General features: G+C 39.6%; 1 protein-coding gene across 2 annotated transcripts in view; it reads left to right on the forward strand.

Annotated features, from left to right (window-relative positions):
- PCSK5 (proprotein convertase subtilisin/kexin type 5) overlaps positions 1-17,590 on the forward strand; it is a 436,684-nt gene that overhangs the window by 166,451 nt on the left and 252,643 nt on the right. For both annotated transcript variants that reach the window (XM_012650669.1, XM_012650668.1), the window contains exon 8: positions 15,229-15,441. In XM_012650669.1, coding sequence (XP_012506123.1) covers positions 15,229-15,441 — 213 coding nt within the window. The remainder of the gene's footprint in view (positions 1-15,228; positions 15,442-17,590) is intronic.

Consider the following 17,590-nt stretch of genomic DNA (forward strand, 5'->3'; position numbering starts at 1 on the left):
TGCTCAGGGAGTCCAAGTATTGATTGCATCCATTCCTTCTGCTTGCTAATCAAAAAATGTAGCAAATATTGGATTTCAAAATGCTCCCTATTTGTTTACTATAAGATAAGCATCTGGCTCAATAGAATGTAACACTGTTTTCAAAGACTTTAACAAAATCAGAATTGATTCAATTTATAGCCCGTTAGAATTAATGTGCCAAAATTGCATTAAAGAAACTATGTTAAACAAACCATGTCACAGTTGACAACTTGCTCTTTCTCCTAAGGAATGCATTTTATTTTATTTTAAGGAGCTATAAAATTAAGTGCAAGAATTAGAATTATAAAATGTGGGCTGCCTACAATTAGTAATAATAATAATAATAGCAGCATGAACAACATTTAAGATTTTGGCCAGTCTATTATACTATAATCACTCTTCTAAGCCCTAAAATAGATGATAACTTTTAATCTTCATAATAATGTCATAAGATAGGTAGTGATTACAGAGAGGAAAAACAGAAAGTCAGCACAGCTAAAGAAGTCAGAACGTGGGCCTCAACGAAATCTAGTAATCTCTGTTACTTGTTGACATTTCTATTTTACTCGGCACATCCAACCTTCTACCTTTATCTGTGACCACATACTCTCACTTTTCTCCTGTTACTATTGTAATTAATTTTTCATCTCCTACCTCCTCCATTTGTTCACTGGACCCCATCCCTTCTTACCCCATTGAAGACCTGTCTCAAGCCATTCTTTCTTCTTTAATTATCAAAATTTTTCTCTCAACTCTATTATTTCCATCAGTATATATTCATGCTGTTGATCCTCCTATCTTAAGAGAATGAGAGGAAACGCCCTCTCTTGTCTTATCTCCTTCCTAATACTGCCTCATTTTTCTTTTTCCCTTTAGAATGAAATTCCTTGAAACCATTGTTCATCCTCGCCCTCTACCAACTCTTTATTTTCCGTTACCTCTTGAAGCCACTGCTTCAGGACTCCACCTCAGCAATCCGCTGAAGCTACTCAGATCAAGGTCACAGAGACTTCCCTGTGCAAAACCCAGGGCTTCTCTCTGAGCTCTCATCTAACTTGTCCCAACAAGGAGCCCTGCCTTGTTCTTCCTGTGCTCAGTGTAACACATGCACACTCCAACCCTTCAGAACCCCTTCTTTGCAATTATTGTCCCTCCTTCTATTTATTTTATCCACTTATCTTATTGGTTATCTCCTCCATAAAGGCCCAGAGTTTAACTGCTGCTAGTTCTACTGTATCCCAAGTACCCAAAACAGTATCTGGTACTTAGCAAATGTTTAGTGAAGAAAGAATGACTGAATGTATGAATGACTTCCATGCCAGCTTGCTGCATACTTGCATTGTTTTGCTTAATATTCTAGAAATAAGTCATAGACATACAGTTTATAGTATGGTGGTTAAAATGCTCAGACTCTGAATTCAGGCTCTCTGGTTGAAAACGTGGGTTCTAGTACTTTTTTTTTTAACCTTGTTCAAGTTAATTAGCCTCTCTGAGGATTAGTTTGTTTCTCTATAAAATGGAGCTAAATGCTAGTAATTACTTTATAGGAGTGTTGTGAGGATTATATGATTAATGCCTGTAAAATATTCAGTAAAGTTCCTAAAACAATGTAAAGTCTCTAATTATGTTATGAATCTTAATCATTATCACCACTGAAAACGGGCAAAGGTAATAAAAACAAAATTCTGATTAATCATGTAAAATATATAAAAGTCTTGATTGTTCTAAATCTCTCTGGGTTTAATCAATTTAATATTGCTGAATGATTTTATGGAAAGTAATTATATAATCTTGAGATTATATAATTGCTTTTATAAGTGGGAGAAAATATCCATGAGAATATTTTCTAAAGCATATTCCATAAATCACAAACCTAATGAAATACTAAACAAAAGGGGTTGGAGATAGAAGGAGTTTGGTGTCAAGGACACTTGAGAAACACCACTTACATGCTTTCTCTGAAGTTTTTAAAGCACATTAAAGGCTCTGAGAAGTCCTGTTGCAAAGAGATGCATTTAACTTATCAAGGTTCTCAACTTTAGTCACGTAGAAGCTTTTCTTTTTATGAATTTTTGAATTGCTTTTAAATGTAATTTCATTTTAAAATCTGGAAGTATTTTATGAAAATTCAGTTAAACTCATTAGACCTTTGGAGTCAGGATATTCGAATGTTAGTGGTTAAGTCAATTTTTACCACCGTTCATGCATGTCTTTTCTTGTCGACAGCACTACCATTCACCCAGCCTCCCTTTCTAAAACCTGTGATTTCTTTCTTTCCTCATCCCAGTCATCTAATAGTCTTGCCTGTACTATTTCCTAGAAGTTTATGGAATCCGCCCTCTCGTCCTCACAATTAGAACCGACATCTCTCATACAGACTTCTGCTATTAGAGCATACTTCCAAAACTTCCCAGCTTAAGCTTCAACTTTCAATTCTGCATGAACCCTGCAGTCAAAGAAGTATTTTTATGTGCAAATCTTGCCATTTTTTTTTCTCTTTAAAACTCACGACTGCTGCCCCCAACTGACAAAAAAAAAAATTCTAGGCTTCTTAGCAGAGCATACAATTTTGTCGGGGGTCTCAGAATTGAAATTTTACATTTCATCTTAGAAAAGGACAGTTTAAAAGTTTCTCTCATTCACACTGACATGGTTCCATTTACCAGGGTGAGCCTTTGCTCTGGCTTCCTGGTGTGACCATCAAAGAGTTCCCTCCTGGGACAGTCTTGGCTTACCTTCACAGTCTGTCCTAAATAGAAAAACGATTTGATAAAACAGGGGAGTCAGTTGACAATATTTCCGATATAGGTGTCCCCAGGTTTGTTGTCAAAATAAGAAGCTAAGAGCCTGAAGTTTTCTTTGACAGATTCTTTATTCCATTGTTTATTCCTGATTACATTCAGAGGACATTCACCAGGTGGTTATAATATTCCAGGCACTTTGCTAAGTGGGAGGGAAACGTGAATAACACCCGGCCCTTGTCTTTGGGGAACTCAATGTATAATGATGAATAAATGTTCTAAGTAAAGTGCAAGCAAACTCCCAAAGTCCCTTCGGTTTACAGACTCGGGTAAACTAGGGCAGAAAAAGCAGCACATAATAACAAAACTTTAGTGCAGTCTAGTTGCCTTGGAATCATCTTCTTTGCCCCATTTGGATTATTAAACTTTAATAAGACCTGATGCAATTGATATTCATCAGCAGGTGTCTAACGCATTGGCAGCATTTCACGATTTCCTGACAAGTGTGTTTAATAACATTCTTTAGAAAGAAAGCAAAAAACTTGAAATTGAATCTTTTCCATAAACAGAAAGGCCTATATTAAGGTTACCAGTACTTCCCTTATTATTTTAGTCAAAAATATTTCTTAAGTACCCACTATATGCCAAGCACTGGTTTGGCATTGACCTCAGTCTTACCTTAGTCTGGAGAAATCATGCAGTTCATTGTAGAAATGTTAGGGGCACAGCTCATGAAGTTTGCTTTGTCATTTTATCTACAAGTATACTTTCAAGTCCAGGTTTTTGTTTTTGTTTTTTTCCTTTGGACCTTTTTTGGCTTTTGAAATACCAATGAAAGCATGAATTTACAATGGAACAGAGCCACTATCAAGGATGGGCAAGAAAAGTCAATGAAATCAGAATTATTGGTCCTTAATCTCACTGTTGGAACAGTGGCCCTTATCCCACTCCCATTCTATTGTATTCAGGAGTCCACATAGAAACCAAGACATTTGTTGAACATTTATTGGCATATGTCTGACTGTTCAGTCTCTTATGAGGACCATGATTATTATTTTGTCTTCCCATCATCAACTGCCTTTTCAATTCACCAGATTTTGAAACTGGATACTTGAAGTATTTACTGAAAGCACGAGGTTGCTGTACAGTCATACATAGCTCTTACATGCACACATGTGCACACACACATATTCTCCACCCTTAAATTAAAGGCATATGTTCACCAGGAAGGGAGAGAAGAGGTATAATGAGCTTATGTAATAAAAGCAGTAATAATAATCATAATAAAATTAACTGATTCCACCCAGGAGGGATATGTTTTTATCTGATATGCATCCAGCTGTAACAGGATTGGTACCAGTTTGCATTTTAATAAATGACAGATTGCTGTTAAATTAGTTGGCAAATGTTGTAAAACTTTGGAATGGTATATGGTTAGGCAAAGATAGAGAAGGGAGCTTATTTAAAAATCGGTTCCACTTAATGAAAATTGACTTTAACTGGGATTTACTTTAAAAATTCTCCCTCAGGATTTAACTATATCCTGGTGAAACTCTGTGTATTTAGAACAGTAACAAAGCTAAGAAGTGGCTTGCCAAGTGTACCCAACATAATATGATCTATTTTGGAAACAAAGAAATGTGTATCGTTCATAAACACGTATGTGGTTTTACATTATATAATTGTCACAAAGTTATCTGACACCCAAGTATCAAATTTAGATGACTCTATTAATGTGAATTGTGGTACATTTTGTGGGGAGGAGCACAAATCTATTCTAGCCTTGTGTAGGTGCAAATTTCAAAGATTTATTGTCACCTTGTTTTCAGTTTTAGTTTACAGATTCCTTAGTAACTCTGTGAATAATTTAAATTAGCTTTTGCGGATCCCATTCTAAATCCTTCTGTTAGACTCTTCTATTAATACCCCTGGATTAACCAGATATCAGTAACAGTCTTTTTTTTCTTTGGGTTTGTTTTGTTGTCTTTATAGTGACTACTGGGCTACGTGGGGGTAAGTGAATTCCTTCTCACAGGAGTGTTCTAGTATAGGATGAGTGGTTCCTGTTAAGGGAAGATTCAAAATCATACAGGGATTGAATTGGGTCAAGTAAAGGTCCATTCCAGTCCTGAGTTGCTGTGATTCGACGGGAGAACAGGCAGATCAATTTCCTTCAACATAACATGGCAGTAATTGGAAAAAAAAATGGCCACTATGTAATCAACCAGGATCAGTTGAGCTGGGTTGATAATATCGAATGATTTGAAAGTACATATGGCTTCTACAGCAGATTTTTTTTCTCTCTTTACCTGAGCCTACATTCCTCACTGGCTAACTCTGATAGCCAATTGAATTAAGCATTGGGATGTTCCTCACAGGTTTACCCACTTTATTGATTTGTAAACTAAGTCTTGGCAAAGTTAGGTGACATGGCCAGTGAGAAGCATGACCGTGGTGCTCTCCACCACCATGCTGTGTGCCATATCTGCTCTCGTCCAGTGAGTCGTGTGCCTGTCTGTGCACACTCAGCTCTCAGTCAGCAGGAGCTGAGCTGTGGTCACAAAAGCGTACACTACAGCAAAGATCTCTCTCTTCTCTGAATTCCCGGAGAACTTCTTATCCAGGCAACTGATTTGGCACATCCTGAACTTCACTATATGGTCTGCTCTCTTTCTCTTCATCCTTGGATGAGCCCCAGGATGGTGCAGAAAGTGCCGGCCTTGCTCAGTTTGGTTACTTTCTAGCTATTTGACCTGAGACAAGTTATCAGAGCTTCGGCCGGGCGTGGTGGCTCACGCTCACGCCTGGAATCCTAGCTCTCTGGGAGGCCGAGGCGGGCGGATTGTTTGAGCTCAGGAGTTCGAAACCAACCTGAGCAAGAGCGAGACCCCGTCTCTACTAAAAATAGAAAGAAATTAATTGGACAACTAAAAATATATAGAAAAAACTAGCTGGGCATGGTGGCGCATGCCTGTAGTCCCAGCTACTTGGGAGACTGAGGCAGGAGGATCGCTTGAGCCCAGGAGTTTGAGGTTGCCGTGAGCTAAGATGACGCCACGGCACTCTAGCCCGGACAACACAGTGAGACTCTGTCTCAAAAAAAAAAAGAAGTTATCAGAGCTTCCATTTCCCTGAGAAAAGGCTATGATAAAATTTGCTTTATGTTGCCATTATGAAGGCTGAATGAGATCGCCCACATGCAGTGCGCAGCCCAGGGGCTAGGCTCCTCCTCAGAGGAAGGGCCACATTGGGTGCATCTGTAAGGACCCTGGAATAGTCACCACAGAGTCGTGTATATATTATGAAGCTAATTGTAATTTTTTTCTAAAGTAGAATTTTTTTTAAGACAAGATTGTGTTTATGGCTAGAAAATGTAGAGGGCTGATTTTCTCTGTTTCAGAAATGTTAGGAGCTCCTCCATATAAGGTCAAGGTTACTGCTTCATGGAGTAGACGCCTGATACCCTTCAAGCCCCATGCTGGGCTTTAGAGAGGGGCAGCTTGCTTACCCCTTCAGAGTTGAGCTGGCAGTTGGAACCAGTTCACAGTGAGGAATTTTGTATTCTAGAGCTAACTTAGAGAAGAGTGTGAACTTTTCATTATTGCAGGAATATCCCTCCATCCTGCTTTCCAAGTGCCTTTCCAAACATTTACAGTAAATTCCTTTCATGCCCCTGTTGATAATAAATGTTTTTACTCTCTGTGAAAAGAATTTTTCAAATGTTACCCCTTCGATACATATATCAAGGTGATGGTATATTTCTGAGCACTTTCAACAGCGGTAATTAATGTGAATACTGGAGATGTCTGTCTCAGTTTCCTAAATCTGGCTCTCCTGAAAGTCTGAGCATAGTTTTGCCTTTGCTCTGTGATGACCCAAGATGTAGGAACTTTTGGCAGGTGTGAGAATGACTTTTCTTCTCCAAAGTATGAGTATGCTGGGATGGTGGGTGCACCCAGAACAGCTGTGTTGGTGCTATTCACTACTGATTGTGATTATTTCAGAGTGCATATGAGATGCACATTTACTTCTTCAGCTGCTTGGAATGAGGAATTGAGAAACCTAGTCTGCACGCTCCTCCTCCCTTCCAGCCAGCGTTAGCTGTTCCCATGCCCAGGAAAAACAGCCTGTGTAGGGCTCAAAGCTTAGAGGACTGTGGGAGTGACATAAGTAACTATTAACCTGAGTCTTGCTGAGGCTTCTGTGAGTCAGATGAAGAAAATGAGGTCTGAAAAAAAAACAGGGGACTGACAGATATGACTCGACCCTAGGTAGAATGTTAAAAGCAGACAATTATTTGGGAACTGTTGATTTAGCAAATGAGATGAGGCAGAGGGGGAAGTTGTTTTTATTTAAATTTTTCTCTAATCCACTATTGTTAAGTATATTTTCCTAAACCATGTTGTTCAGTATTTTTAGGAACACCCAGTGTCACTACTAGTCAACAGAAATGCGCATTGCACAAGGCAAGACCAGGCGCGTTTCAGTCCCAGCCCTGCCTCTGATTGGCTCAGCTAACTTAATTTCCTTAGTTTCCTTATGTAGAAATTTAGCATTTCACTGAATGAACCTCTGATGTGTCCATAACATAACATCCATAGTACATTATTCAGCTCCAAATTTTTAGTATTTGAATTTCCTGAATACACAGAATAGCTAAAGGTTAATCAAAATGAAATTCTTTGCTTGAAAGCATATTTATTTCCATTAGTAGACACACCCAGTTTTTATTTCTTCGTAGGTATTCTACTACCCTTTCTCCATGAAAGACTAATTTTCTTCTGGTTATGCTATAAAGATAAACAAAGTCAAAAGAAAACTCTACGGTGTTGTGATAGCTGCTGTCAGGAGCCAAGGGTCACACTTGTGCACTTTTGTGATAAGTTAAGAAGCTTTGTTAAATGGGTGAGCCCTCAGTGTCAACCCTTCGGAAGAAAGGGCATCTCTGATAATGAGATTGGTTCTATTAAGCCTTTAGTGAGTTGATGCTCTACTGAATTTATATTCCAGCAGATATGATGGATAAGCAGCTCAATTTTTTCCTTTCTATTCACACAATAAATATAAAATTTGCTGATTATCAGGAACCTAAGTGTAGGGGAGTTCTGTATTTGTAGCACTGATTAATTATTCTTTACACTAGTCTTTGACTACTTTACTCATCATCTCCAAGTGTTTAGAAAACTGATCTAAAGACACCTCTATGTTCCCTGAATTCAGTGCAACATGCTGTCCATTCATGGACTAGAACATGAACAATATTGCAAAAAGACCCTACTGTAGGTTATAAATGGCATTCATTTCAAATTTTGTCATTTTACCAAAATGCTCGCAACAGCTGTCACCAGCAGCTATTCCTATAATCTTTATTGGGCTCCCTATTCTTTTAAAAGTGAATTCAACTGCATTTAGTGTGCTCAGGAAGCATATAAAATGGATTTTCATTTGTGAATGGTAAAATTAATATGGTTGCTAATAACTATCTAATATTTTTGGTGTGGTATTAAAAAGTCAAAGGAACATAAAAAAATTACTTCATGTACTTGGCCTAGTGGCCTATTGTGTACATAGGAAATTAGAATACAGAGTAACTGGTGTGGAGCTGAGAAGATGGATGAGATAGAGATGGGGAGGATGAGGAGGGAATGAAGTCATGTCACATGAGAAATGGCAGGAAGACAGAAATGAGGAGAAATAGGTTACTATCATAAAAAAACTTTTTTGCTCCATTTTTCCCCCTACAGAAGTAGACAATAACTGCATTTGTATTTTCCATCTTTCTCATCAGCCATCTTTTAGCAGGCTAAGTAGCATAGATTGAGAGTGGTGAAGACACTCCCGTAGAGTGGTTTTTGGAAGTCAGTCTGTGGATGTTTAGACAGTCCTTCCTCCCGGTCTAACTTAGGGCAGCATGGGCAGCTCTGGCAGCTGACACTCTAAAACAAATGAGTAAAGATTGAGACCACTAGTAGGGGCAGGAACGGGGCTGAGGGAGGCCCTGGCCAGCAGGTGTTGGTGGAGGACACTCGCTGGGTTGTTGGCTAGCTGTTGAAATCATCTTTGGGGAGCTGTTGGTTTCCACTGGTAAGCATTTTCAATTCAGTAATTTTTGTTTGAAAACAAATGGAATTACTGAACTGTTTGCTACGCTCGAGTCACCAAGTAAATAAACCATAATGAATGGCAGGTTGATTTCAAAATATAGAAAGTAGTTCCTCCATTTATCTTAGTTATTCTGAGAGCACAACAGTGAAATATTCTGAAAGTAGAAGCAGAATCAGGTGAAACCTGTATACTCTTTACGTTGGACAAAACATCTCGTATCTCTCTCATTTGAGTCCTTTGGGCTTTTGTGGGGGTTGTGGCACACTTTATTCCCTGGGTCTGCTTCAGTTTTGTATAATTAATTTCCCTACCCTCAGCCCCCGTCTTATTCAAATGAACTAATTAAAGAAACAAGTCTCAGGCGTTAGTAAGCTCATCCCAAAGATGTCTTATTGCGTGTGTACCATGGCTACGTTCTCCGTGTGCATCCCAAAGAAAGCTTTCTCCCACCAGACTATACCAGTTTAGTCTCCAAGGCCCTGGGACTGGAGTGCCCATCTGCTCCTGATTTGTTTTCAATTAGCAACTATATTTCTTTTCTGGCTGCTTTTCAGGTCACCTTTATGGTTCATGTGAATCATTTATCCTGTTGATGATAATGATTCAAAAAGTTATTAAAATTGCTTCAAGAAGCAATACATTTTAGCATTCTGAAACAAATGGCTTGTGTGAGTGCTACAAAAAAAACAATAATTTAAAAATAATGGTTTTTTAAAGGGCTTTGTTGTGTTTTTGGTTTTGAGGTGTTGTTCTTTCTTTTTTCTTTTTGCCTTTACATTATGTTTCTATACGAGATCTGTTTCTTTCAATGAACCCCGCTCTGTGAAGGAACAAGATTCATTTTGGAGACACTAGTCAGAATGTCCTTGAGCTTTAAAAAGATGAACATGGCCGGGCGTGGTGGCTCATTCCTGTAATCCTAGCTCTCTGGGAGGCCGAGGCGGGAGGATTGCTTGAGCTCAGGAGTTTGAGACCAGCCTGAGCAAGAGCGAGAACCCATCTGTACTATAAATAGCAAGAAATAAGCCAAACAACTAAAAATAGAAAAAATTAGCCGGGCATGGTGGTGGTTGCCTGTAGTCCCAGCTACCCGGGAGGCTGAGGCAGGAGGATTGCTTGAGCCCAGGAGTTTGAGGTTGCTGTGAGCTAGACTGACGCCGCGGCACTCTAGCCAGGGCAACAGAGCCAGACTCTGTTTCAAAAAAAAGAACGAAAAAAAAAAAAAGATGAACAGTTCTGTCTTCATATCTCAGCTACTCAGTCATTAGGGGTAGGATTCCCGTCTCTCTCCACCATTCTCCCTTGTCTCTGGAAGCCCCTTGTCCACGGAATATGGAGTATGGATTGACCATGGTATATGGAAGAGCTTATGGAGAGGACTGTGCTCTCTTCTCACTGAGAGGAGGAATGTCAAAAAAGGTTGGGAGAGGAATGGCAGGGGGCTTTGGTGAGTTGAGTATTGAGACTGTGCTTGGAAGACGTGAGAGATAAATGAAAGTTCCTCATTCTAAAGTAGTTTTCTTGTGCCTCTGCATGTCGACATATAGAGATATGGTCTGGTCAGATCTGAGGTCTCTACCACTTGTCTCTACCACATTCTGTTTATATGATACTGGGCATATTAATGTTTCTCAGTTTTCTAATCTGTACAAATCCATATAATATGATGATGTTGCTCTAAATTGACTAATAATATATGAAAGTGTCCAGCACGGTATCTAGCCACATATTAATATATGTTATTATCTTTCTTCCTCCTTTTTATATCACAAGAAACCTCCCATTTATTCATGGCCCTTTAAGAATATTTTCTAAGCAACACAGGAGAATGAAGTAATATTAAAATACCAAGTAAAACCTAACTGCACTGGCTAAAAAATAAACACACCGTTTTAAAGAAAGAAATTTAGTTTCATCATACTCCACAGCTCTCAAAAGCTAGCTCGGGGTGTGTGATTTAATTGGTAATCCAGCATAAAGTGGCCTTTTCTGACCTCCTCAGCCACAAGAAAGTCTGCTCCCTTTCTATCCTTTAATAATAATGCTTACGGGGTAATATAAATTGATTTTTGTAGGACATATGTGAGAAAAGACACACGCACATTTAATGCACGAAAGGAGTATTTACAGTTTGGTCAAATGGATCCTGCATGGATTTCACAATATATTTTACCTTAAGTTTACTAACTTTTAACTTAGCACTCAATTAAGCTAAAGGGCTTTTTCTTTTTTTGCCATACAGAGCCGTATTTAAATAACCAATTGTAGTCACAATATTCACCAAGCTAAAAAATGTCATTATTTCCTACACTTCAGGAAAATATTTGCCTCAAGATCCTTTTCTCTTTATAGTACTCTGCCCACCCTCCCTGCTCCCTCTGCCCCACACTAACGTTTAATTCTTAAATTACTCTGTATGTTGGAGAAATGTCCAGATTTTTTTTTCCACATATGTTTTGGTTTCTGGATGTTTCACACTAATGAAAACCCCCTATGCATCTGTAGTAAATAAATCTTTGAATTGTTAATTGTTTCACATTAACCCCATAGATCTTTAGCAGCTGTCTGTGTGGCATTTTCAGCCCAGAAATTCAGTCTGTTTATTCCTGGAACCTTAATGATAAAGCACGAACATAAAGGCCGGATTGCCTCATGGATAGAATGGCGGCAGCCTCTGTGTATCCCGTGTCAGAACACACGGAATCCAACAGGGGCAGGCCATGCTTATCTCCTCCTCTCTCCTTATGTTAGTTAGCTCCGGCTGCCGTAACAAAACACCACAGACTGGGCAGCTTAAACAACAGAATTTATTTTCTTGACGTTCTAGAGGTTGGGAGGCTGGAAGTTTAAGATCAAGATGCCAGCTGAGCTGGAGCCTGGTGAAGCCTCTCTCCACAGCTTGCAGACAGCAACCTTCTCGCTACACCCTGGTGTGGACTTTTCTCTGTGCCCACACTGCAAGAAAGAGAAAACTCCTCTCTTCCTCTTTTCATATGGACACCAGTCCTATCGAATTAGAGCCCTACATTTCTGACCTCATTTAACCTTAATTGTCTCATTAAAAACCCTGTCTCCAAATATAGTCACATTGGGTTTTAAGGCTTCAACATATGAATTGGGGGGAACACAGCTCAGTCCTTAGCACACTTTAGGGACTATTCTGAATGTCTCCTCTTTAACCCTTAAGATCTCTCTCCATGAGCTCCGTGCATAGCGACACTGCTCTCTATGGCCTCTGCCTGTGGACTGCCAGGTTCATGGGCTTCTGGTGGGGTTTGACCAGTGGAGTCTACTGGCAAGAAACAGGATTGTCGCAGGAGGAGATTGAGGGCTCGGCATGTGTTCACCTGTCACCCTCCCTGCATGGCCAATGTGAGTTAGTGTGTCCCCTGACCAACTCCTGTTAGCCTGTCTCAGCTCCAGTGACTCCCATCTCCCTGTGCAGCTCAGGCCTGGGAGTGTTGTTGACCCTGCACTCTCTTTTGGGATTTCCCTTCACCATGCTCAGTTGTAAAAGAATTCCCTCAAACTGTGTGTTTAATACAAGGACATTGTTTCTGTCTTGAAGGGACATTTTTAGGGCAGTAGCAAGACCCGCTATCCTCTTAACCCAAGACTCTCTCAACCCAGTGGAGCCCCAGAGGACCCCTAGGCAATGCCATTGTCCTTCTTAATGGGATCAGCTGTGGATGCTGCCAGAAAAGAATGACTTGTGTTCATACTTCTGAGGGGGAGCCCCTCCCTGGTTCTGATTCAGTATCAGCTCTAATTCTCCTACCAACTCTAGAAAGAACTTGGCCTGCTCTTAGATCCTAATACCAAGTTTCAACGAAAACACGGGAGATTTAGCTGAAAACAATACAATAACCGCTAGCCCTCTTTTTGCCCAAAAGAAGCTGTTGTTATAAGGGCTAATAGCTCAGGCTTTGCCACTTAGAGACTCAGTCTGGCTCTGGCATTAGCGAGCATTTCTAAGACCCAGTTTGCTCATCTGTGAAAGGATGAGGATATGGGCTTGGATTGTGCAGAATAATGTTTGCATAGTGCTTGGAGTGTAGCAAGTTTCTAGAAATGTTAGGCTGTGTTGTTTTTAGAACACAGTGGACCTTCTATGGGTAAAAATCTCTTTCGATCATAACATAACAAGTTATCTCTTCAGAATTGACCTTGTATTTTCCCTCTTAATAGAGGAATTCATGTGTTTGTTTCTACTTTTATAAGTAGCACATGGTCAGATTAGGTCGATATAAAAAAGAAAATAAAAATCTTTCCTAAACTTAACCAAACAGGATGTCTATTATGTTGTCACTTTATGGTGGCTTTACATGTCTAACTTTATACACATAGACTTCTTTGCATACACACACACACATACACACACACTTTTTTCCTAAACTGAGATCAGACTTTATCATTTCACATCCAACATTTGTAACTACATCATGAACACAAAAGAACTTCCTGAATATTTTATTAAATATTCTCTAAAATCAAATTACTTTTTAAAGATCTTTTAATTGAATTTCATACATAGGCACACAGTCATAATTTTACAGAGATATACACATGTGATTGTACCATTCGTGCTTTTTCATTGCTTTGCGGTTCTTTATCATCTGTTATGGTGCTGTTTAAACCAGGTGGGTGTGCCATCTCACGAGTTCTGTTCACCTGTCAGGTAAGGCCCAATGTGGCGTGCTTTTTGCCCAAAACGTAGCCTCTCAATGTCCAATTAGGGGATGTATGGAAGGATGTATTGATGAGAGATTAAAAGACTCTTCCTTCTCTGGCTATGTTGTTCTGTCTCTGGGGCCTAGATATGAGTCAGTCACCAGGGTTTCTCAGTCTGACCACCCACACCCTAGTGAGGTGTAATTCCTCCTAGAGACTGACAAAGAATTAAACAAGATTCTTAGTTTATGATAGCTTGGTAATTTTTGTGTCCTTTGTGTTTCATGAATATTCTAATGGGAAGGGATGGGGGCGGATGGTAAACCAGGCCCAGCTATTTATAGCCACAGCAACCAGAAGGTCATACTCGTCTCTCTCCATGAATTTTTCCTGTTCCTATGTAATCATATTGCATTTTTCCAAGTTGAAGGACAGAAAGAAATCTATGTTCAGGTCCATCAAATCATGTCATAAATACTCATTCTGTTTCTTCAAGATTCAAGGTCAAGGAGAGTTTATCATGGATACCCTAGATTCTTTGTTGTCTCTTTTTCTTTGTCTCTTTTTCCAGAAATTCTAAGACAATGTCCTAAACACTTTTCCTTCCACTTATGACCAGAAAGTTAGGGCCTGGAGGGAAGAAAGAGGCTCAGCAATCACCAACTATGTGGCTTTGGTTTTTACTTCCTAATTACAAAATAATGGATTTGGCCTAGATATCCTCCAACGTGCCTTCTAGCTTTAAAATGGTAAAATTTCTTAGGAATTCATCCATAACTATTCCCAGAAATACTCTTCACTTTGGCTTATTTCTCTGCTTTCTCCTGAAGACCTCCTCTGAGAGAACTAGTCATTATACTTCATAAGTCTGTGTTCTACTTTGCTTGTATCCCTTGATTATTTAGGACCACAGGAAAGTCTTTTAATTGTTTCATTTTGGCATAAAGAATGTGACTCCATCTCCTAGCATTGTAAAAAAAAAAAAAAAGTTAATGGAGTTGGTTGAAGAAGGTATCTATGATCAAATATGTTTGGAAATTACATTAGACTCTATCCTGCTCTTAGAATTTTGCAGTGATCGCTCACTTCCTAAAGGCTCCTAGAGGTTTTACAATAAAGAAGCTTATTTAATTTAGTATAACTAAGGGGTTCCCAAAAGTATGGGTCTTGAAATCCTTTATTTATGGTGGCATCCATTAACATCCCTTCGTAATGAGTGTCCACACCATGCATAGGGGAGGTAGGTTCCAGAAGTAAGTACCTGGTCAGTACCTGCGTCTGCTGCCCGCTGACGATGTGATGCAGCACAGATGCATAACCTCCTACACTTAAGTACCTCAAGTTCTCATCTGCATCATAGGGACAAAAATGGTACCAGTCTCACAAAGTTGTTGAAAGATTCAATCCATTTCATGCAAAGCATTTAGAATTGTGCTCAGTCCATAGACGTTAGCCATTATTATTGTCATTATTGGTGTGCTTGTTACTTGTGTGACTGTTTTAATTTATAGAAATAACTCCTCTTACCTCCACTCAAAAGCAGCTTAAGCCCAGCTTATTAAAATAACATCACATGCCTTCTGCAGATATTCAGTTTTGCCCTGTTATTCTGATCTCCTCTTCATTTAGTACCTGTGATCCTCATCTTTTCAGACCGTCATTTTCAGACCGTTTCTCTGTTTGTGAACAGGGGCGGAGAGGCCTCGGCTCTGTGTTTGTCTGGGCATCCGGAAATGGTGGAAGGAGCAAAGACCACTGCTCCTGCGATGGCTACACCAACAGCATCTACACCATCTCCATCAGCAGCACAGCGGAAAGCGGAAAGAAGCCCTGGTACCTGGAAGAGTGTTCATCCACGCTGGCCACCACCTACAGCAGTGGAGAGTCTTACGATAAGAAAATCGTACGTGGCGTTTGCATGCCTGTCATGATCTGTTTTTTTAATGTTCACGTTGAAATCCAAAGGGAGAACCATAAATATATATGCACAGGTCATACGCAAAAATAGAAAGTCAGATTAGCGATGATGCAAGTAATTGTAAATGTTACTAATTCATTGAAAATACTTGTCCAGGTCATCACATTGCAGCATTTAATATGGCCTCAGACGTGATTAAGCTCCAGTTTTACTGAGGACAAATGATTTAGCCCACATTCACATGGTGAGTTAGTGGCAGAAAAGAGACTGTAATCTAAGCCTGACTCTCTCAGCCCAGTGCCCTATCGTTGTATCTCCACACTGACTTTTAACCTTAGCTTCGTGCTTTGGTTTCTAAGTACAGCCAGTTCAGTGTGAAAAACAAAAGTGTGCAAGGAAACTAAGAATTCCATTGAGACTACACTTAGTAACATGGACTAAACCTGTATAAAAAATTCTTTTCTGCTATTCAGCACAAAGTTTGCCAGATGGAGAAGCACACAGGTCATACGGGATCACCTCTTCACCAACATGTCCTGCTCTCTAGGCTTAGAGCCAGCTGGTTAAGAGTTCAGGTTGCAGGCCCAGCCTGCACGAGTTTCTTTCCCTCTTGAGCTGTTTATTAGCTGGGTGACTGTGGAGAAATTACTTAATCTGTCTCAATGTCCTTATTTATGAAAAGGGAACATTTAATAGTATGTAGTACATGGAGTTGTTACAAAGACAGTGAGGAAAGCAATAAAAAGTGCTTATTAGCAGAGTGCCTGACCCATTGAGGCTTAAAAAAAAGCTCTGACTTTTGGGGTGTCCAACATCTACCACTGATTATAAACTTCAAACACCTTTACACTTGGCTCTTTTCCTGACCGTGGTTTTGTAAACTGTCCCAGAATTTGTCTTTCTAAAGTGGAGCTAAGCCGCTGTACCTGACACTTTTTAGAATTTAGCCAAGACCCTGCTTTCAGATCTTACAGATCCGTGCTGGTTTGGGTCACTGTACTGGTGCTACATCTGCCTTTTTCACAGTGGTGAAAGTATAGGGGAAGTACACTACCTTCTTCAGGAATTCTTGATCCACATCCATTCAATTCTGCTTGATTCCTGGCTATTTTGTGATTTTTATGTTTGATTTCTCAGCTACTTTTTACTACTTTTTTTTTGTTACATTTTGCAGATTGTTTTAAGTAAAAATTGCCTACTGGTACACATGCACCCATCTTTTGCTAATTTTTTCACAATGACTAGGTGTATATATGTGTGTGTGTGTATATATATGCACATGTGTATATATATATATATGAGTCCACCTATCAGTATCTCCCATCATTCATCAATAAGCATAACTGGGAAACACAAAGTAAAATATAAAAGGAGAAAATGCGGGGATGATCAAGTTTTAAAGTTTCTGGCTTTCCTAATTGGAAAGTGATGCCCCCGTGAAATTTTGCCTTCATTGTAAAAATGTTAGAATCTATAAAAATATCCCTTTGCTTCCAAGTAGGAAGACCCTATGTCTTCTACCTTACGGTCAGTGTCCACTAGTACTGAATGACATTCATCAGTTCTGCACCATGAAATTCCTGATGAAAACTCTCTGGAGTAAGAGTTCTCTTCTTTTACCTCCAGAGTCTGAAGTCATCTTAAGTCAGACTCACCAATGCTTCAAAGTAATTATGCTCATCTAGTCAGTCCTGTTATTCCCCGTGGGGCGATTGCTGTTGGGATAGTATTAAGTTTTGTAAACGCCTTCTCTAAAAGAAGCGTATAGTCTAATGGGCAGAACATCAAAGAAGGAAGGGTTGCCTGGGTCCCCGATGGGCGAACACAGTATGGAGAGGGGGGCGTTGAAGTCACTACTGCAAGATTTACCCGCTAGACTTAACATTCATGTGCCCTTCGTCACTGTGTGCCGTGATTGCTTGGTAGGTGTGTGACTCCCATGCCGGGTGGGCGGTGGAGGGTCATTTAAGATTCTCCCACAGATAGACAGTTCCTATCCTAGCTTGCAAGGGAAAATGGACACCATAACTAAAATGTTAATATCCTCTCATGGGGTCATATACTTTACTTTTTCCTAGTTGCTGTTTCTTATATCAAAACCTTCACTAACCCACTTTACATATTTAACTTTTAC

Source organism: Propithecus coquereli, unplaced genomic scaffold, assembly GCF_000956105.1.
Source record: "Propithecus coquereli isolate 6110/MARCELLA unplaced genomic scaffold, Pcoq_1.0 Scaffold339, whole genome shotgun sequence".
NCBI lineage: Eukaryota > Metazoa > Chordata > Mammalia > Primates > Indriidae > Propithecus > Propithecus coquereli.